Below are 22,274 nucleotides of genomic sequence, written 5' to 3'. Positions count from 1 at the left end.
TCCTGGAAGAAAACATAGGCAGTACACTCTTTGGCATCAGTCTTAGCAGTATATTTTTTAATATCATATATCCCCAGGAAAGAGAACAAAAGGAAAAATAAACAAATGGGACTACATTAAGCTAAAAAGCTTCTGCATGGCAAAGGAAACCATCAACAAAACAAAAAGACAATCTAACAACTGGGAGCAGATAACTGCAAATCATATATCTGATAAAGGGTTAACATGCAAAATACATAAAGAACTCATACAACTCAACAACAAAAAACCAAACCACCCCATTAAAAAATGGGCAAAAGATCTGAACGGACATTTTTCCAAAGAAGATAAACAGATAGCCAACAGGCACATCAAAAGATGTTCAACATCACTAATTATTAGGGAAATATAAATCCAACTACAATGAAGATACCTCACACTCATCAGAATGGCTATAATTAACAAGACAAGAAATAACAAGTAGATGTGGAAAAGGGAAGCCCCATACACTGTTGGTGGGAATGTGAAATGGTGCAGCCACTATGGAAAAGACTATGGAGATTCCTCAAAAAATTAACAGAACTACCATACAATCCAGCTATTCCACTTTTGAGTATTTATCCAAAGAATATGAAAACTCTAATTCGAAAAGATATATGCACTCCTATGTTCACTGCAGCATTATTCACAATAGCCAAGACTTGGAAACAACCTAAGTGCCCACCAACAAATGAATGGATAAAGAAGATGTGGTATATATATACAATGGAATACTACTCAGCCACAAAAAAAGATGAAATCTTGCCAATTTCAACAATATGGATGAAACTTTAGGGTATTACACTAAGAGAACTAACTCATAAGCAGAAAACCAAATACAGCATGATTTCACTCATATGTGGAAGAGAAAAACCATCACCACAACAACAAACAAATACATAGATATAGAGATTAGACTGGTGGTTACCAGAAGCGAAGGGGAGAGGGAGGAGGACAAAAAGGGCATAGGGCACGTGCACACTGATGGATGGTAATTATTCTCTGGGTGGTGAACATGATGTAGTCTACACAAAAATCGATATAATGATGCATACCAGAAATTTATGTTATAAACCGTTACCTCAATAAAAAATTTTTTTCAAAAAAGAAAAAAGACTGAAGTTGACTGGAAAAAAAATGGACAGAGATCAGAATAGACACTTTAGAAAAAGTAGTATATGTGTCGTATAACCATATGAAAATATGCTCAACATCATTAGTCATTAGAGAAGTGTAAACTACCCCACAGTAAGATACCACTAGAAACCTACAAATTTCTGACATAAATGAAAACCCTGAAAATACCAAGTGCTGGCACTAATGCAGAACAATGATACAGTCATTTCCAAACAGTACAGCCACTTTGGGAAAGTTGGGCAGTTTCTTAAAAAGTTAAACGTACACCTACTCTATGACCCAGCAACCCCACTTCTAGGTATTTACCTAAGTGGACTGAAGATCTATGGCTACACAAAAATCTGTACGTGAACTCTTACAGCAATTCTATTCACAAACCTTTAAGGCAATGGCAATCAAAATTACTGATTCTCCTCTACTGGAAAACAGTCTACTAATTCAAGCTGCTCTGCTTCCAGAAGTTGGCAATAAACCAAAGTTCTCAAGTACTAAATATGCAAAATCATACACATCCTGAAACACAGGCCTGCATGTCACTGAACCAGTAGATACGTTAAAGCAGGTTGGCTTTCCGATGGCAGAGGATTACTTAGCATGATGTAATGCATTTGTTTTCTAAATCAAATATATAGATAATGTGTGTTAATTTATTTTCTCTTTGGGAAACCAAACATTTAAAATACAAAAATGGGAAATAAACATCCTAAGATTTACTGTGTGCTTACTATGTAAGAAGCACTTTGCCAAGTAATCTCTATGAACTTGACTGTTTATCCCTCACAAAAATTCTGTAAATACTATGATCATTTCCACTTAACAGATGAAGGAACAATGTGCAGAGGCAAGGAGCTTGCAAACCTGACACCTGCTAAGAGGCAGAAGTGGGACTAGAAGTTTATAGGTTTCAAAGCTTCTCTTCTTGATTTTTATGCTAAATTGCTTCTGAAAATAAAAAGTTACATAAGAGTTTGAGGTGCAATATAAACAAGAAAGTTATTAAACAACCTGACTACACCAGGCAAGGGAAGTTAATTTTTTAGCAATTAAATTATCTGAAAACATTTTTATGGAAGAAACAAATTATATGTTTTAAGGTCTTCTAACTGAATATGCTACTTTTCCAATTTTACTTTCCTGAGAGTATTAACATTCATGTTCCTTTGCTACACATTCTGTACTAAAAGTTACTTGTCTCAATATTGAAATTCCAGAAAATCAGTTGATGGTAGGTGTTCCTAATAATTCTGCAGAAATTATTATATGATTATGTCAAGGGTTTAAGTATTTATGGCTCCTGAATTCACTAAATTGAGATATGTAGTTGATTTTCTGTGATGTATCAGCATACTCTTTCAATACATAAAGATCATTCCCACGTGTTTCATTTCATTCAGTCACCTCATTATACTACGCTAGACAAAGCAGAATTATGAATCATTATTGCCCAAAAAGATACCCTCAGATTTAAAGCTTTTTAATTACAAGTATCCATTTGTTTTTCTACATTCAGTATCACCTACCTTGATATTTAGGGAATTTTTAGAATTAAATTATACATAACATTACTAGATTACCCATTTTGAATTCTGAAGCCTGAAATCTCACTGCTATCTGATGAAATTTAACATTAAAACAACTACAAATTTGATCTCTGTCTCTATGAGTTTGGTTTTTTTAAGATTCCACATATAAACAAGATCATACACTACTTGTCTTTCTCTGACTTATTTCACTTAGTATAATGCCCTCAAGGTTCATATATATTATCACAAATGGTAGGATCTCCTCCCTTTTTATGGCTGAGTAGTGTTCCACTGCGTGTGTGTGTGTGTGTGTGTGTGTGTACACACACACCACAATTTCTTTATCCATTCATCCTTCTGTGGACACTTAGGTTGCTTCTCTATTTTCTTTTCTTAGGAACAAAATTACTCATCCAATAAATTAAAGCATGTGAAATAGGCGGTAAAAAGAAATGTATAATCAATATCTCTAATCAGTTAAGGATCAAATATTAAACACTCTAGTAAGAATAATTTATGACTAAAATCAAGTCAGAAGTTTGGCCAAAAGGTAAGGCAAAATTTCTCTCTGAACTTTTGACCAAGATGGTGTAGTTAACTTCACGCTTTTATGAACTGTCACCCCTTAGCTAAAAATATAATAGGGAAATACGGAAAGAAAAAAGAAAAACATAACCAGAGTCAAAAATAAAATAAAAACATTTCAAAGTATTGGAAAAGAAGCATAATGTTATGAGTGAGTCTAAAACTCTAGCTTTCCGAAAAAGCATTCGATGGCGGTCTGCAGATTAGCTGGTGGAGGTAGAAGGGACCACAGGTTCTCCTGCCTCCAGCACAGGATTCACACTCACTGTGTGAACTGGGGCTGGGGCAGGGGCTCTCCCTATTAATAACCAAAGAAAGAAACAAAAAGCACCGTTGACCACCGCCTAAGGCCACGGCTTTTAAGAAGCAGCCCAAGGAGGACACAAAGCCAGACTCAACAGAGACAGAACCCGAACCTGAAAAGATCATGGGTCACTGACTAAATCAACAAAATTGCTAGCAGCATCTTCCAGTAGGAACTTCACATCTCAATTATTAGCCCTCGTTCTAGAGCACTCTGAGGGTGGGGAGTGGTGGAGGCGATGAGCAATTAGAACAGGGAGAGCAAGGTGGTAGAAACCATGACAAAAGGAGGATCCAAAAAGGAGAGTGAAAAGAAATTACTTACGAAACTCACAGTGCCTTGAAAGAAAGCAGCAAACTCAACAATCAGAATATGTATTCATATCCAAATGAAAGTAATTTCTAAAACTACCAAAGAATTTAAAGAAGACATATGTGTGATGTTCAGAAAAATAAAAGGGATAAAATTCATTAAAAAACAAAAGAAATAATTTAATAAACAAAGGCACAAATCAAATAAAACAGGAAAAAACCAGAGAACTCTTCCTCATTGGGACTTCCACTGCTGGATAAAATGCAGTAGGTGGCAGCAGCCCAAAACTCCCACTGCAACAACTAGAAAAAAATGGGTAAATTTCAAAATCTATATTTTTAAAGACATGAGAGGGCTGTTGAAGCAAGAGAACAAGCTGAATTAGAAGTCCAGAGGATGGGAGTTTTTTCAAAATGAGCAAAAAAATCACCTGCTGATCTCTTCTTGGGCTGATTTTAAGTATACACTGAGAATCAGGCTTGTCCCACCCTGAGGGACTCCACCAGAGGAATAAAGCCAGCAAGGCCTATAAAGGTCAGTCATTTCTCTGTTAGACAGCAGAGTGCAAATTTGAGGTGTCCCAAACAAGAAGCTGATTTTCCCTAAGGTACACTTGCTAAATTCTGGGCTGTGCTTAAAGAACTGGGGAACTAGTCCAAGTGTGTCTAAAAACCAGCATGAAATCTCCCATAGTCTGTACATTAGAGACAAAATTCCGCTTAAGGGAGGGTGCTTACTTTAAATACAAAACCCTTCAAGAAATTTGTTATTTGAAGCTATAAAGGGCAGGAAGCTAAAGAGCTAAACATAAACATTTCTTGGGGAAGAACTGAACTATCAACACCTCTTCAGAGCTCTCAATCAAAATCTTAGAACAACCATACCAAAATAACAGAAATAAACCTGCAGTCATTAACATTTACAAAGAAGCCCCAGTCCAGCCGGCTCTGGCTCTGTGATTGCATCAGCTCCTCACCCTACCTGCCAATGAAAGGGAAACCTTATCTGATGAAAGACATCATCTGGAACTTTACAAACATTTAACACACTGTCTGACACAAACCAAAAATTATGAGACAGAAATACGTGATTGATAATCTAGAAGAACAAGAGACAATAGATGCAGACTCAGAAACAATTTAGATATTATTGCTGGCATAGGTTAAAATAACCATGATTAACATGTTAAGGAAAACAGAGTAGATTGGGGAAAAACTGGGTAAAAGATGGTGAATTTCAACAAAAAAACTCAGAATCTATAAAAATGAAGAATTAAAATTGCATTCCAGAACCAAAAAAAAATAATATTTGATATTAAGGACTGTGGATATATTCACTACCACCATGATTACAATGAAAGACAAGATTGCCAATTCAAGAGAACAAGCGGATAGAAAATATCCAAACTGAAACATAGAGAAAAGAAGGATAGAGAAAACAGAACTGAGTGGAAAAGACATGTGGGACACATTTAAAAGGTATAACATACATGCAATCATGGTCCCCAAAGAAAAAAAGTATCAGTTTAAAGCAATATCTGAAGAAATAATGGATAAGACTTTTCCAAAACTTACAAAAAGTTATCAGTCCACAGATTTAAGAAACTCAAACTCAAAACAGAAAAAATACCAAGAGACCACACTCAGGCACATAGTCACACTGCCAAAAAAAAGCAAAGTCAGAAAATCTTAAAAGAAACCAGAGAAAAAGGCATTATTGTCAAAGGAGCAAAAATAAAAATTCAGGAAATTTTTCAACAGAAACTATAGATGTATAAGGCAAGTTAAAGATATCTTTAAAAAGCTAAAGGAAATATACACACACACACACACACACACACACTTCCTCACAAAATTTTCTAAACCTCTAACTCTACACCATGTGGGAATACCTTCAAAAGTGGAAATGACTAGAGAATAACAATTAATGAGTGAATTTAGCAAGGTTGCTTGTTACAAGGTCAATATACAAAAATCATTTGAATCCCTCCACACTAACATTCAAAAATACATAAAATATTATTTACAAGTAATATTATTTACAATAGCATCAAAAAATACCAAATACTTGGGAATAAATCTAACCAAAGATGTGTTGGACCTGTACACTGGAAACTACAAAACACTGCTGAGGAAAATTGAAAAATCTAAATAAATAGAGGGGATATACCATATTCATGGATTAGAGGATTCAATATTGCAAACAGGTCAATTCCTAGAAATTAATCTAAAGATTCAATGCAAACCTAAATAAAATTCCAGCCAGAATGTCTGTGCACTCAAGTGTCTCATGCGGCCTCTGGAAAGCTCCACCATCCCCTCAAAAGAGAATGGAAGTGAAAAAAAAATACTGTGTGAATATTATTTTCAAAATAATTTTGATGTCATAGGGTCTCAGAGATTTAGGGTCCCCATACCACACTTGGAGAAACACTAAACCATCCATTACTCTACTTGCCTAGATGATCATTTCACACTTTTTTCTTCTCAAACTCCAATTTCTCCTTGTTCCCTACCCTCACACCCAACTATTGACTTTCTTTCCTATCTAACAAGAAAGCATTTAAATAAATAAGTATAAATAACATATATAAATATCTGCATACACACACACTCCTATGTATTATTAGAAGAGAACTTCCACATACTCACTGGAATATCTATTCTCCAACCCACCTATATTTATATCTACATACTCTGCCTTCTCTCCTCTAACTATGGATGAACCATCTGTGCTCCTATCCCATTCATTTATTTACCAGATCTTACCCTATCTCAGCTACTCAATGACATACTGCCAGCAACTTACCCTTTGTCCCTTGAGTCACCAATCTCATCTCTTCTTTATCACCCTCACATCCATATCCTTCTCCAGCTACTCTGCAACTTCGCTGCTCCTCTTCACAGCAAAATGCCTCACAAATTCTGCCTATATTTACTGTCTATTTACTCCTCCCATTCATTCATGATCCTACTATAATCAAGCTTTATTTTCCACTCTATCAACATCCCAAGACTTCCATGTTGCTATATTCAATGCTTAATCCTCAACTCAGCAGAAATATTTGCCATAATTTATCTCCTCTCCCTCCTTCTAGTGACTCTTTCTTCACTTCCTCACTTGGCTCTCCTCCTATCACACTAGCTACTCTTTTCTCATATCTTCCCAACCTTTGAATTTTGAAGTACATCAAGGTTCAGATCTTCTCTCTTCTCCATTTACATTCACTCCTTACAAAAGCTCATTAATGCACTTAAATATCATCTTTATTCCATTGAAACCAAATTTACATATACATACAGCCAGCACCTGTTCTCTGAATCTAGACTTGTAAATCTAATTGCTTCCTCAGGTTCTCTGCTTAGACGTCTAATGTTGAACATACTCAAAACTAAACCTCTGACCTCTAAGCCCCATTTTGCTCTTCCCTTAGTCTTCAGCTTTTCAGTAAATGGCAACTCCATCCATCCAGTTTCTCAGGCCAAATATTTCAGAACTGTTCTGTACTCCTCTATTTTTCTTAGACTCTCCATCCATGTGCTATCCAATCAATCTTAAAAATGATCAGAAAACAACACTTCTCACTACCTCCACAACTTCACCAAAGTCCAAGCATCACTGCCCCTCACCTCCATTACCGCACTAGCCACTTACTGGTTTCCCTGCTTCCACCCTCACCACCCTAGTTCTCAACACAGCAGCCAATGTGATCCTTCAAAATCTTAAGTCACATGATGCTACCTCTCTGTCTAAAAGACTTCAGGGCTTTCGATCTAGTTAAAGTAAAAACGAGCGTCTTCACAACAGTCTCCAAGTCCATACATTGTATGTATGGCTCCTGACTACTTTTCTGCTTGTTTCCTACTACTTGCCCCTTGCTCATTCTGTTCCAGCAACACAGGCTCCCCCTCGTTTTTCTAGGATAATGTTAAGCCAACTCCCACCTCAGGACTTTGCACTTGATAGTTCCTCAGTCCAGAACACTCTTGTCAGAGACTTCCTTTAGAATGTCCTAACCTCTCCTATCTAAAACAGCAACCCCTCTCTCCCAACCTACGCAGCACATCACTCCTGTCTTCCTTACTCTGCTTTGATTATTCACACAGCACTTATTGCCAAGTGATCAGCTATACATTATGTTCTTAACTTTTCATTTTTCTACCAATCACCCAATCCAACCCTCAAAATGTAAGCTCAATAAACACAGATGATATTTGCCACTTTTATTTACGAATATTTCCCAGTATTAAGAATATTATCTGGTACATTCCTGGTATCCAATATATATTTGATAAATCAAAAAATGAATGAATAAACCAAAGAAGAATAGAGAACTCAGAAATACACACATACCTGTGTAAAGGGTAGTTTGGTACTATCTCATAGAGCTGAAGATGAATATACATACCCTATGATCCCAAATTCATATCTAAGTATGCAATTTGGCATCACCCTTCACTACTTTACTCTTAGTATATGCCCATGAGGGTATCCAAGAATGTTCTTAGTAGTTTTGTAAAAGTTAAAAACTTGAATATATCTTAAATGAGCATTAATATGACAACAAATGAATTATTGTATAAAGAATGGAATTACATACTGTATAGTAATTAAAGTGAATCATGTAGATCCACATGTAATGACATGGATAAACACAAAACAACCATGTTACACAGAAAATGTTGCAGAATAGTGCTGGCACCACAACACCAGTTAGACAGAACAATGGTTTTCAAAGTGTGGTCTGCGGATCCCTGGGAGTCTCCCATAACCTAAAAACTTTCAGGGTCCTAATAAAACTAAGATGTTATTTGCCTTTTTCATTCTCATTCTCTTTCAAGGATACACTGGAGTTTTCCAGAGGCAGCATGCAGAAGCAAATATGATAACTCAGCTGTCTTTTATTAAGCCTAATATTAAAAAAATGTGCAAAATATGTAAAACAATGCTACCCTTTTAAATGTTTTTTTGTCTTGGACAGTATTGCTATTGTTTCATTAAAGGTTATTTATGTCGATATATAATAGATTTATTATTGAATATATTAATACATATTTTTAAAAATTTACAATTTAAATTTCAAATACAGCAAATATTGATAGATATAACCCACATAAACAGAAGTTCTTTGGGGTCCTCAATAATTTTCAACAGTGTAAAGGGGATCTGGAATAAAAAAGTTTGAGAACCACTGATACGGAATTAAAAATGCACACAACTAGAGCATATAACAAGTATGCATATTTACGCATCTCCGTATGCAGTCAATCTGCGTATAAACTATCAGACCACATAGACATAAAAAGTAAATTCACAGGAGGGCTCACTTAGTGAGCTAAGAATTAGGAAGGGATACCAGGGTGGCTTCAAATGCGGATTATTTTTTCTTTAAAACAAAACAGAAAACCCAAATTCAAAGCAAATATGGCAAAATGGAAAGGTACACGCATGTTCATTTTCCTATTTTATTTACTTTTCTGTATAACTGAAATACTCCACAGGTAGGAGCAATCTATTATTTCCTCCACAAATTTTTTTCTACAACCATTTCTTCCCCTTTGGTATCATTAATTTTTCCCTTTCAGGTCCTGTGAAGTCCACGGCCTGCAAGCTGCTTCTCTCTATAAAGTAGCAATTTAACAAATACATTAACTCAGATTTATGCTACAAAAGCTTTTTCTCCTTTTCAAATGAATATGAATTTTAAACGACAATCTCAGACAAAATGATAGGAATTCCAGAGATGAAACTATGGATTTATAGAAGAGAGGCAAAAGACGACTTCCTATGAGTCACATCACACAAATCTGATACTGGTAACAAAATTTTATTTGATAAAAATTAATTTTAACATGAATTATAAAAGATATAAACAAAATAATCAAAAATACTGGTTTAAAATGGACCCTTTTCATCTTTAACTATATAATCTATATGTATAAACTGCTCCACAGAAAAACATGGACTACTTCAAAACTGAATATGATTAGAGGAACACAAATTATCAATGTGACCAATATTACAATGTTTTAAATTAAAATACAGTTATTAACTCAAGAAGTAGTTACTGAGTCCCTACTATATTGTAAGCCCTGGGGATACAAAGGTGACAGGACAGGCTCGCTTATTCCAACAGGCAAGCAGAAAGTCAAAGTAAGCAAATGCACAAAATAATTCCAGATTATGCTGGACACTGAAAATTAAGAAATAAAAAAAAAAATGGGATGATGTGATTTAAGAAACTGGGTGGAGAGACTTCTAAAGATTCAGTGGACAGGGAAAGTTCTCTGAGGGGGTGACGTCAAAGCTGGTGCTAAGTGATACCAGAGCAAGCAGCCATACAAAAATCTGCTGGCTGGAACCTGATCTATTTCAGAAGGTACTAAGGCAACGTGGGTGAAGAGCAACGAACAAGGCGGAAAAAGCCATCCAGCCAACATCAAAGGCTAGGCAAGGGCTGGACCCCGTAAAGCTCAGATTTTATTCTAAAGGTACTGAGAAGTCACTGGCAGGTTTTAAGCAGAGAATTAACATGATCTGATACTCTTAACTGCTTTGTGAAGATAAGAGGGCCAACAGAGACCACTGCAGGAGTTGAGGCAAGAGACAATGGGAGCAGCAGCAATGGGGACGGAGAAAAGTGCAGGTTATTTGTTTTATCTTGGACATAGAACAAAACGAGCTGATGGACTGAGTGCAGCGCATGGGTGAAACTGAGGAATCAATCATGACTCCTAGATTTTTGATAAAACTAATCATTTCCTATTTGAAATATCATATCCTTAGTTTTTGTATCGTTAGCTATTTTCATAATAGTGGTATATCATCAACCATCCCAAACCCAGTGGCTTAAAACAGCAATCATTTATACTTCTCCTGTGTCTCTGTGTTTGTTGATCTACCCTAGGCTTGGAGTCAAGCTGCATGTGGGGTCCGCTCTGCCCCACATCTCTGTCATCCCCCTTGGACCAACAAGCTAGCCAGAACATGTCTTTCTCACAGTGATGGCAGAAGCAAAGAGGACCACTCGTGCACATTTTAAGCCTCTGTTTGGGTCATGTCTGCTAACATCTCACTGGCCAAAGCAAAGTACATGGCTGAGCCAAAATCAAAAGGCAGAGAAGTATACTTCTCCTGTACAAGGACCTGTGACATCACATGGCAAAGACGAAGGACACAGAGAGAGATGAAGAACAAAAGCAAACAGTCCAACCCATCCATACAGTTTCTATGTATTCAAATCATGAGTCATAATTGTAAAAGGTCACGAGTTTCTGGAAAGCTCCAGACCATTCTTCAAGACAACCACAAGCAGAATATAATTAGTCCTCTGAATTAACACTTATTTTTATTAAGCAATTACATGAACATTTCAAATTCTATTTTATTACCAAAGACTATAGCTAGCTATACATGTATATAGTAGGAAAAAAGTGACATTAGGAATATTTCTCAGATTAGGATAACGTGAAAGAGAGACACTGGTTTAAAATTTAAGACAATTATCTATGGTATGGTCAAACACATCACTAGAACTACTACAGGGTACAGACAGGCAAACAATCCGAATATACCTCAAAGATATTTTTAAGGGCAGAAAAGGAAGTACTTACTTATTTTAAAAACCAGCAAAACTGCTAAAAACAAAGTGAAGGGCTAAAAAACAAACTGCAAAAAAAAACTACAACACATATAGTAAACAAAAGGCCTACATCCTTATTATATATATATGAAGTTCTTACTAAATACTAAGAAAAACAAGAATATTCTTACTTACTCATATTTCCTACCAGCTTTAACACTGTCTCATGTGCTTAAAAATATTTCTTGAAAGAATAAATGAGCTTAATGTGCTCTGATGAGGTTACGGAAATGTGATACATACTTTAGACAAAGCAGAACTAAATTGTCGAGATTTTAAAGGTAAGCAGAGAAATTTGAATTCATTGTGTAGGTTATCACAGGCTCAGAGGAATGACCTCAAGAAAGTATTGTTTTACTACGGTTAAATTGGCCAACTGCGAGCAAAATGAATTAGAATATAGGGAGGATAAAATTAAGTAGACCAACTAGGAGTAGATGAACAGAAATTCTAGATTAGGGTAAAAGAACTCAAGAAACCTTCCAAGAAAAAGATTAAATACCTTAGAAGAAAGTAATATAATAGAAAACTGCGAGCAAAATGAATTAGAATATAGGGAGGATAAAATTAAGTAGACCAACTAGGAGTAGATGAACAGAAATTCTAGATTAGGGTAAAAGAACTCAAGAAACCTTCCAAGAAAAAGATTAAATACCTTAGAAGAAAGTAATATAATAGAAAACTCTAGAATCTAGCCTAGGGCAGTGCTTGTCAAATTTCAATGTGCAAGGATTCGCTTAAGGATCTGGTCAATAAAAGGCAGATTCAGATTCAGCAGACCACAGATTCTGCAGTTCTAATAATCTCCCAGGTGATGCCAATATCGTTGATCTTAAGATCACACTTTTAAGTAGAAAGGGTCTAGGAAGTAAGAATAATTATGGAACAACTTAGATAAAGAGAGTCGGTTTTCCCAGAATTCCAGATAATGACCAAATTTCAGGTTATTGCTTTCTTACCATCCTGTGTCCCTTCTTCTTGGCACTTATCAAAGCTGCCTTTTCACATTTATTTTTGTGATGATTTGTTCAATGTATTTCTCCCCACTTAACTGTGTCCTGTTTGGCTCACCACTTTAGTCCTCACACTTAGCACACAGCTGGCACAAAGCAGGTGCTGAATATTTGTTTAATAAATGAATGAATGAGTCAATGAGCAGAAATGAGGGAAGACATGCTGGTTTGAACACAGGAAGGTTAGTGAAGGACACTCCAGTAAAAAGATATATGTTGATCAGAATGAAGATAGAGGCTGTTGACGCAGGCTTGATTGATATTATATTAGATATGAGCATGAGTAGCCATCTAAGTAAATAAAATTATTGAAGGAGTACATAAAAGAGAAAAGATATAAGTAAGCTTTGTTGGACAAAGATCCAGAGAGAAAACAGAGGAAGGGGCACCAAAGAATGTAGTCAGACAGGGGATTCTGAAAGGAAGAAAGCACAAATAACGAAAAAGAGCTAAAATACATCATCTAAGGCTAGACTGAGCAGCGAGTTCAGAAGCTACTCTGCATAAACATCCTTCTGTGAATATACAGGGAGAGAAGCCACAATTGGGTAAGTTGAGAAGAAATGAGCTGGGATAGGGAAGAAGAAGTAGCACTTGCAGGCACAAATTTGAGATAATATGAAAGCAAATTTGGGGGAAGATTAAAATAGTGTTTCTTTTTTCAGAGAAATAAGAAATATGTTCATGTTTGTATATGCCTATAGGAGCCAGGCTGGCATATATAAACACATAAAGTGGTCTTGGGAGAGAATAACAGAGTGGTGGGGACTGAAGCAAGTTAAAGCCTGGAAACCCCATACAAAGACAGCAGTGACTCAGCTCCACCAGATTACTGCTTCAAAGCAATGAGAAGCTAATACTGACAAAATTCCCAATGTTTTTCCAGAAAATCCAAAATCTGGATATGTGTGTGAAATTTCTTCAATTGGGTAAAAACATATTCAACCGATAGGGCACCACTTTACTCTCTGGTCTGAAAAAAATCTGAGTTACATAAAAGAAGGGCCGTGCAGAACTAAGACCATGGCTGACACACAGTATAAACATGGAGCAGTGTGTTCGCCCATTATGGCAGTAGTGATTAAAGGCTGAGGATGGGTCAGTAAATGACAAGGAGTACCAGGAACCAAAGGAAGCAGCGTCTGGATATGAAGCATAAAAGACAGAGCCCATCAAGGGTAGAAAGAAAGCCTCTAGGAAGGGAAAGTGGGAGAGTTTGAATGAATGCAAGTTCATCTTAAACTAAAAATAACACAGTTACAAGTTGGAAACAACAGACAACTCAGTTTAAAGTGACAATCTTAGACCAAAAGAAATGTATAACTTTGATTATGAATAATATACTATTTTATTCAAAATGTGAACACTAAAGACACTTTTACAAGATCTTTTAATCTGACAACATCCATTTAAGAATGGATGACAGTGATCTTAAATAGCATTAGTTATATCAAACAGATAACGGAAAAGAGAATATTTTGCCTTGAAAATACCCCACAACTGAGGTACAAAGGGAGCACACATTCCAGTCCCATTCTGTTCTTAGCCCCTTTGTTGAGTTTGCCAAAAATATCTGAAGGCAGTTGAGACAAGATAGACATCTGGCCACTTAAAGCTATCTGGACCAATGCCATGTTCATACATGCTAAAAAGCAGACAGCGGGTTAATAAATTAATAATCACTATACCAGTCTAGTCTGCCTTTACTAAATGCTAACATTTCACTTTCCTTTCTCATGCACGAGCTTCAGCTGTCCCTCAATTAGGTTCAAACATATTCTAGATAGGTAAGTGGCATTATTCATTCACTCAAATGGTAATCATTTAGCACTTACTACATGCAAAGTGCTGGTCAAAGCACTATGGTGAATATAAAAAATTAACCAGTCATGGATAATGTCATGGAGAAACATATCCCTAATAGAGGAAATAGAAAATATATGCATAAATAACTACAAAAGAAGCTAAAATCTAAAGATACAAGTAAAGAACCATAAATATTTGAGGAGAGAGATGAAAAGATTAGAAAGAAGATTCCACCATACAAGGATTCCTATTCAACATAAAAAACGAATGACAGAGTTCAGCCTTCCAGTTTCCAATCTTTTTCTAACAAGCCGTTGTTGCCTTTCACCATTAACACAACTTTTCTGCTGAACTCTCAAAGTTTCGAGTCATTCATTCTTAATTCTTCATCACAATTTTATTCCATTACACTTAACTTGTGGAACCCCTGAAGATGTTTAATTCCTATCAATATTATACAGAACAAAATCTTTTTACTCAACTCGGGAAAAGCAACATTACACAGAAAACTCACAACTGGTCTTGCAGGTTGTTGACTAGAAACAAAAGTTAGGAAATTATATCCACCAGGAACAAAGATTTGCATTTCCAAGCTCCACATCATCTAAATCTCCAAAAAGACCCTTGGGTTCAAGGACCACTTCAGTAAGGTTCAGAAAGGAGTTTCTGGTTGAATGAAATAACCATCTTCATTTGTGCTTGTAAATCAGTCACAAGACGTAAAACCACCACCCTCTCCCTCATTCCCTAACTTAGGTGCCTTGATCCTTCTGTCAAAAACAAACAGAATTTGTTTCACAGTCACAGGACTACTAGGAAACTCTAACTCTAACTCTAGAAAAGACAAATTCAACACAAAATATACAAAGTTTTGTAATAAAAGCCTGAAGGGGAAGGCAGAAAGAAAGATATCAGCCTTTGGTTTTCAAAACAAGTAAAAATGTAATTGTCGTAAAGTTAGTTCCACCACAGAAATGGGGAAAAAAATATTCTAAATGTAATAACAACAGCTTTGCGCTTTAATTAAGAAAGAAAAATGGAAAAAAATTAATGTATCTTCATTCCTCATTCCCTTTAGCAGATCATATAATTTTATTAGTGTTAAAATATTCATGTGTTGCATGAACACTATAACAAGTATTTGAAAATAAGATCAATATTAGTGTAAGAATTTAAGCCCCATGAAGGCAGGGCATTTTGTCTGTTCTATTCACTGATTTATCCACAGCTGAACTCTAGCTAACGCACAGCAGGTTCTCAATAAATACCTCCAGCTTAACTGTGCTTAATACACAGAAGGTTCTCCACACATATTGCTGTAACAATGAATGAATGAATGTCTGAAGACATTTCACGACAGCTACATCTAAGAATCAACAGAGTATACTACACCATGTCAGAAGGGAAAGAAAGGAGCAATATTTAACTAGACTAATATGAAGCTCCTTTCACTCTTTTTCAATTATCAAGAAGGAAAAATAATTTCAAGAGACTGGTAATGAACAAGTTACCACTGAGCTACACAACTTCATGTAAGAAGTTAGCTTACAGTACCACATACTCTATCTGCTATCATTAAGGGAAGCAAAACTGAAGGAGAGTGGATAAAAAGCAGTCATTACAGATCAGTCTGCAATTTCACCAACTCTAGATCTGTGAAGAATTAAGATTTTTCTTTACCAATTTTCTATTACTACTAAACTGTTTCACACATGAATATACACAACCATCAATATCAAGTGTAAGCTGTTAAGAAAATAACAACACAATGACATGATCTCCCATTATGTTATAATTAGCTACTTGCATCTCTGTCTCGCTCAAAATATTGTAACCCCTTGAAAGCAATGATCTTTTGCCCCACAGTCTACCTGTTGAATTACATATGCTGCCTAATATAAAATACATTCCTATTAAATAAATAGGGGGGCCAGCCCTATGACGGAGTGGTTAAAGTTCCGCACACTCCAATTTGTCGGTGGCCTGGGTTTGCAGGTTCAGATCCCAGGTGTGGACCTGCTCCACTCATCAGCCATGCTGTGGAGGCGTCCCACACACAAAGAAGAGGAAGACTGGCACAGACGTTAGCTCAGGGCTAATCTTCCTCAAGCCAAAAAAGAGGACGTTTGGGGCTGGCCTGGTGGTGTAGCAGTTAACTTTGCACGCTCCGCTTTAGTGGCCCAGGCTTTGCTGGTTCGGATCCCAGGCGTGGACCTATGTACTGCTTATTAAGCCATGCTGTGGCAGGCGTCCCACATATAAAGTAGAGGAAGATGGGCACAGATGTTAACTCAGGACCAATTTTCCTCAGCAAAAAGAGGAGAATTGGTGGTGGATGTTAGCTCAGGGCCAATCTTCCTCACACACATGAAAAATAAATAAATAGGAATGTTTATTCCTATTTAAATAAAATACATTCCTATTAAAATTCTCTAAAGACTTATTTACTAAGTCAGTCAATCACTAATAGAACCTACAATAAAATCTTAACTATTTTTACAAAACTTGAGGCCTGAATCATCTAATGCCATAGGCTGGGTAAAAATATTTCTTTTTAACTTTCAGTTGTGTTCTCATATTTGCATTCGACTATGCATTGCAGTTTCACAGTCTGAGAGGAAATGCATCTTTACGAATTATCAGAAACAGTTCTTCAAATACCAAAGTTACCGCTTTTATTTAATGATTAATTACTTTAAGGACGAAAGAAGGTGACTCAGGTTTTTGAAAGATCCCATAGGAGATTAAAAGCACCAAAATGGTACAAGTAGAAAGACCAAGTTTTCCCTACCAGAGTAGAGATGGAGCTACAAGGGGATTAGCTCCTTCTGTCAATCAAATACCAGTACTGGTGTGGTTTCTACATACAGCTCTATGAGCTTCTCAGTTCCCTTCAATTAGTTCGCAACTAAAATTCACATAGGAGAAAAAAAATAATAGGAGGACCATCTGAGTAGAAGGATCTTTTTTCAGGAAACCTATGATACTGTAGAGAAAGATGTGTTCAGGCATCAGAATATATCAAAAATATACAGTTCTCAGAAATGATTTTAAATATTTAAAGGTATTAGGATTTATATACAAATCCAAATAAAATAAATTGTATAATTACATAATTTAGTTAGATTAAGTTCAATTTAGTTAGACTAAGCTCTTTGAAACTAGTTTTCTAAGGTGTTAATAAATTCAAATAGTTTATGAAATGACTTATAAAAAACGAAAATTCAGCTCTTCAACTAGTGATAGTATCTTCAGAAAAAGCAGTAAGTCAAGATGAAAAGACTTGCTTATGTAGAGAGTTTAAGTCGCTTAAAAAGTAAAACTTTATATTAAAGACTACATTATTGATTCCACACACAGTGATTCCATATTGAAGACCGTCCATCAAACCTGGCATCTCATGTTTGTGCCACAGACGTCGTGTAACACATTTCCTCATTAATTTAAGAATGATATAACAGTGTTAACCTGGATTCTGATGGCTAACAGCAAAAGAGAATAGATTTGCCTGGAGTTTTTGCACTGCACTTAGACACTAAAAAGCCTACAAGAACATCACACCTCTCAAGGACACATCCCTTTAACTGACTTTAATAAACCTCTCCCATGTCTGAGTTCTATACCAGTATCCATAAGGAAACTTCCAGACCACCACTCTCTCTATCACCTATATGGGAAATCTGAAAACTACACTCAAACCACAACTGTGACACACTCTCCCGTCCTCCAACTTTACTATAAACAAATCTCTAAACTACTCCTCTTCCAGTCAACTCCTTCAGAGAATTTCTACGATTATAAACCTGTATACATACACAAGTATTTCAAATCCCAGCTCTGCCACTTACTGGCCTGTAACCTTGGACAAATGACTTAGGCTTTCTGTGCCTCAGTTTCCTCATCTATAAAATGAGAATAATAATAGTACCCACCTTACAAGATTAAATGATTTAATATATGTAAAGCACTTAGAACAGTGACTGACACATAGTGCTTTTATTATTAGTTTAATATTTTCAATATCATTCAAACTTCATAGATTTCATACCGTTAGATCTGAGGACAATATAGGAACAAACATCATTCTTTTCATAGCAATTCAAAGCCTGCTCAAATGACTCCTAAAGACACATTCAGAGAGATAGACACACACACAAACATACACACCCACATACACATACACACACACACACACACATGAACCTTCAGTGCATAGCGTACCTGAATCTTTGGGAAACAAACTTTTGCCTGCTAAGAACTACTTATCGTAGAGGAGGAAAAGAATATGGCAAAATGAGTCATTCAAGCAACAGGAAGGCAACAGCAAGCACAAAATAACAATTTGCCTGTTTCTTTTACAATGAGCAGAGCGGTGATACACAAAAAATTATTTTCAAGGAATCGTATTTTCTTGAACATACTTTGAATCTGGAACCACTCTGAAAAGAAACTTGCTCACCTCTTAGACCAATCCATTTACCATGGAGAAAAGCTTAACCGAGGTTAGGGAAAAAACTGGTTTTTGTATCACTCACTAAAAGTACTAAAACAATGTTAAATTTTCATTATTTTATAAATATCACATATTTCAAAATATCATTCAACTTTTTATTTACTTGATAGGAGAATAAATCCCAAAACACATTAGCAGATTTTCTTCAGATTCTCAATGGCCAAAGAACTCTTTCAAAGAGAACTTTCCTTATTTAAAGAAATTATAATACTATAAACAAAAAAGACAGTAAGTTCGATGCTGAGCGTTCCTCTACATTCAGCACCACGTATATTTCGCCCGCCCTGAAAACGTAGCCTGGTTTCCAGACAGCTAGACGTTCTTCTCTACCAGAACAATAAATTTCCCTGCCAATTATGGGTAACAGTAGAAAAGTAAACACATGTCATAAATTTGAGCAAAAAAATTAAGTTTCTGAAGTGCTTCCCATTCTGTTATTAAAGTAAAAGAAAACACATACTTTTAATACAAAGCTTAAATTTTGTTTCCTTCAATGTTCAAAGTAAACAGGTGTATTCACAACCATATATTATCCCCAAATGTACAGGAGTAGTAAAGGTACCCCACAGTCAAAAAAACAAAAACAAAAAAACCCACTAATTTTTGCACAGAAACCAGAACACCATGACATTCTTATTACCTTTTAAATGCTTCGGCTGGGTTTCTCTCACACTCCCCGGGCTGTAGGAGGCTCTGGACGGCTGGGTCCCTTAGCTTGTCCTCATATCCTTGGAGTAGTCCACTGCGGCAGATCTGGGCAACCAGGCCTCTAACAAACCCTCCAACACACAAAGTATCAGAGTCCTGGGCTTTGCAGAAATGAAAGGCCAAAGCCTGGCGATGTAAACCTCTCTGCAAGCTTGTAGGTGAGCTCGGCCACAAGAGCTCAGTACACAGAGCTGTCTTGCCACTGCCAGGCCCTCCCACCAGTAACACACCCCAGGCAGCTCCTTTTCCAGAGACAACACTAGCATTATTCCCAGAATTCATGACAAGGGACGGTGTGTTGACAGTACTATTGCAGCAGTTAGATTTCTCCTGGAGGCAATGCTGAAGCTTGTGGAAAACCCACTCCCTACAGTAAAACTGCTTCCCCTGCAGTAAACTCGTTTGAGCCATTTTGCAGACTTTCTCTTCCCAAGGATTAGTCATAATAGGTTTCTTATCTTCAACATTTGCTAGAATCTGGATACATCAACACAGGTCTTTACATCCATTAGGACATAACTTGCATACTAGGTTGACTCTGAATGACAGAGTAACCAGCTACAGTAAAGTTCAACAGCCCTAGAGTCCACTTGCCAATAGAATGTGCATGACTTTATTTGGCTCTTTATTCTTGATTATCAGCAGAGAATGTACTAGTTTAATTGTTGAACTGGTGGAAAGTTGCCTGGTTCCAAAGCTTGGCAACCCTTTTCCTATATCTTGATGGGTCACATAACTCCATGGTTACATGTGGAGTTTATGTGATTGTGGATGTTTCAAGTATGCAGATGAGACAATACATCTGGAAAACTAAAGAGAAAGCCCAATCTTTCAATTTGTACAAGACGCTTCTCCAGATTCCAAGTGTTAATTCTGTATCTGAAAATTAGATGCAGAAAAGGTGTCCATTATAGTAAGTGTCATCACAAAGATTACATTTATACAGTAGGTAGGTAGCTCTGTACTTCTTGTTGAAGGACAGTCACTCAAAGTACTAGACCTTGCCAGTTTCAGACATCTGGGCAAGTGCCAGAGAGGGAACTCTATTACGGTCTCTTATGTTGCAGAAATGACAGACCACCGTGAACACCTTCTAGCTCAAAGCATTCAGAAAATGCATTTTTTCAAAATAGCAGATTCTTAATGAACCTGTTCACAGGTTTCTCAGTTTAAGATGTCCGAGTAATCAACAATTTCCATAAGTAACTAAAATAAAACAAACACAAATATCTTAGTGCAAAACATCATATGTTAAGTAAAAGCTCACCTATCAAAGGATGCAATTTACCAGTTAAAATAATCCCCAAAACCCATATACTTCATCTTTGGCACTTTGAAAAAGTTGGATAATTACCCAACATCGTAATTAACATTTTCCTGTCTGTATTTTTCTTCCTCTATGGTTATATTTCCCAAACAGCTACATATTAATCAAGTTACCCTAGATTTTTAAAACCTCACTGTAGTAAGGGGAAAAAAGGACTTTACGTACATACAGTAACATCCTTATCTCTATCAAAAAGCTCTTGCCGACTAGCTTGGTAGAACAGCGCCAGTTAAGGAAGCTTGATTAACTTACACAGACCAGCCAGTCAAGGATTCTGTTTACTGGACCAGCCACACGCTTCTTTGTTGATAGTTTGCAAAATCTAGGGGATGACTACCAGCGTTGTGGCTGGATGGGAACGGGTTAAAAAAACAAAAGAGGGGAGGAGAGGGATGATTACATGAGTGGTAAATCCAAACACAAATACAACGTGAATCCTCCCTTCCTCTACGCCAAAGGTGAAGGTTTCGGATGGGGGAGACGAGAGGAATCTACTACTGCGGCCGGAGAAGAGGCTGCGGGGAAGAATGCCTTCCGAGGCAGGAAAGGATAAGGAGCAGAGGGCTTCGGAGCTGAAGGGTGTTTGCCTACAGTTCCGGCCTCGAGTTTCAGCTGAGAGACAAAAGGAACTCCGGGACTCCCAGCCACGGGAACCACCTTGGGTTTGAGCAGCCCCAAGGAGCCACAGGGGGGCCACCTCGCAGAGGCCACGGACGGAGGTGCAGCCTCCACACTGAGGTCTTCCCTTCCAGAAGGCTGGGAACGCCTCGACACCCGCCCCGCCCCGAGATCGGGGTGTGTCTTTAGCAGGGGGAGGGGGGCCCGAGGTCTTTGCCAATCGCTAATGAGGGGTCGCCTCCAGGTCGGTGTCCGGCTCCGCGCCCCCTCCCCGCGCGCCGCTCCCGCCCCCGCCCGGCCCACGGTGAAGCCCGGGGAGAAGTCGGGTCTGGGGCCGGAGGCTGGAAACGTGGGTGGGTGGCTGAGGTCCAAGCGCCAGCCGTAGCCCCCGAGCTCCCGACCCGAGGGAGGGGCCTCGCTTCCCCCGCCGCCGCCGCCGCCGCCGCCGCCCCCCGGTTACCTCGGCCCCAGCCGCCGTGGCCGCCGTAGCCGCCTCTCGGCTCAGACACTTGCTTCGCTGAGCAGCCGCCGCCGCCAGCGCTCCCCGGACGCGCGCTGCAGCCGCCTCCGCCGCCCGGCCTCGAGCACGCTCCCGGCTGCAGAGCCTCCTCTCGGCCCCGGCAACTGCCAGCTCCAGCTGCCCCAGCAGCCTGCCTCGCGCTCCTCCCAACCCCCACCGGCCAACCGCCGCCGCTGCCGCCGCCGTCAGGGCACTGACTGTCTCAGGCAGCCCGGCCCGGCCCGGCCCGGCCCGGCCCGCTCCGCCCC

The 22,274-nt window shown here is 37.9% G+C and overlaps 1 protein-coding gene across 2 annotated transcripts in view; it reads right to left on the bottom strand.

The window, feature by feature from the left end:
- Window positions 1-22,274, bottom strand: part of ANKRD50 (ankyrin repeat domain containing 50) — a 50,163-nt gene extending 27,889 nt beyond the window's left edge. The window contains exons 1-2 of one of the 2 annotated variants that reach the window (XM_023636588.2): window positions 21,967-22,274; window positions 19,494-20,440 (exon numbers count right to left, since the gene is read on the bottom strand). In XM_023636588.2, the coding sequence (XP_023492356.1) occupies window positions 19,494-20,005 (512 nt within the window). In that variant the 5' untranslated portion in view covers window positions 20,006-20,440; window positions 21,967-22,274. Of the gene's footprint in view, window positions 1-19,493; window positions 20,768-21,966 lie in introns of both variants that reach the window. The other variant, XM_023636590.2, reaches the window with a different exon arrangement.

This window comes from Equus caballus, chromosome 2 (genome assembly GCF_041296265.1).
Source record: "Equus caballus isolate H_3958 breed thoroughbred chromosome 2, TB-T2T, whole genome shotgun sequence".
NCBI lineage: Eukaryota > Metazoa > Chordata > Mammalia > Perissodactyla > Equidae > Equus > Equus caballus.
The sequence above is the reverse complement of the archived record's forward strand: the minus strand, read 5'-3'. Positions and strand labels throughout refer to the sequence as shown.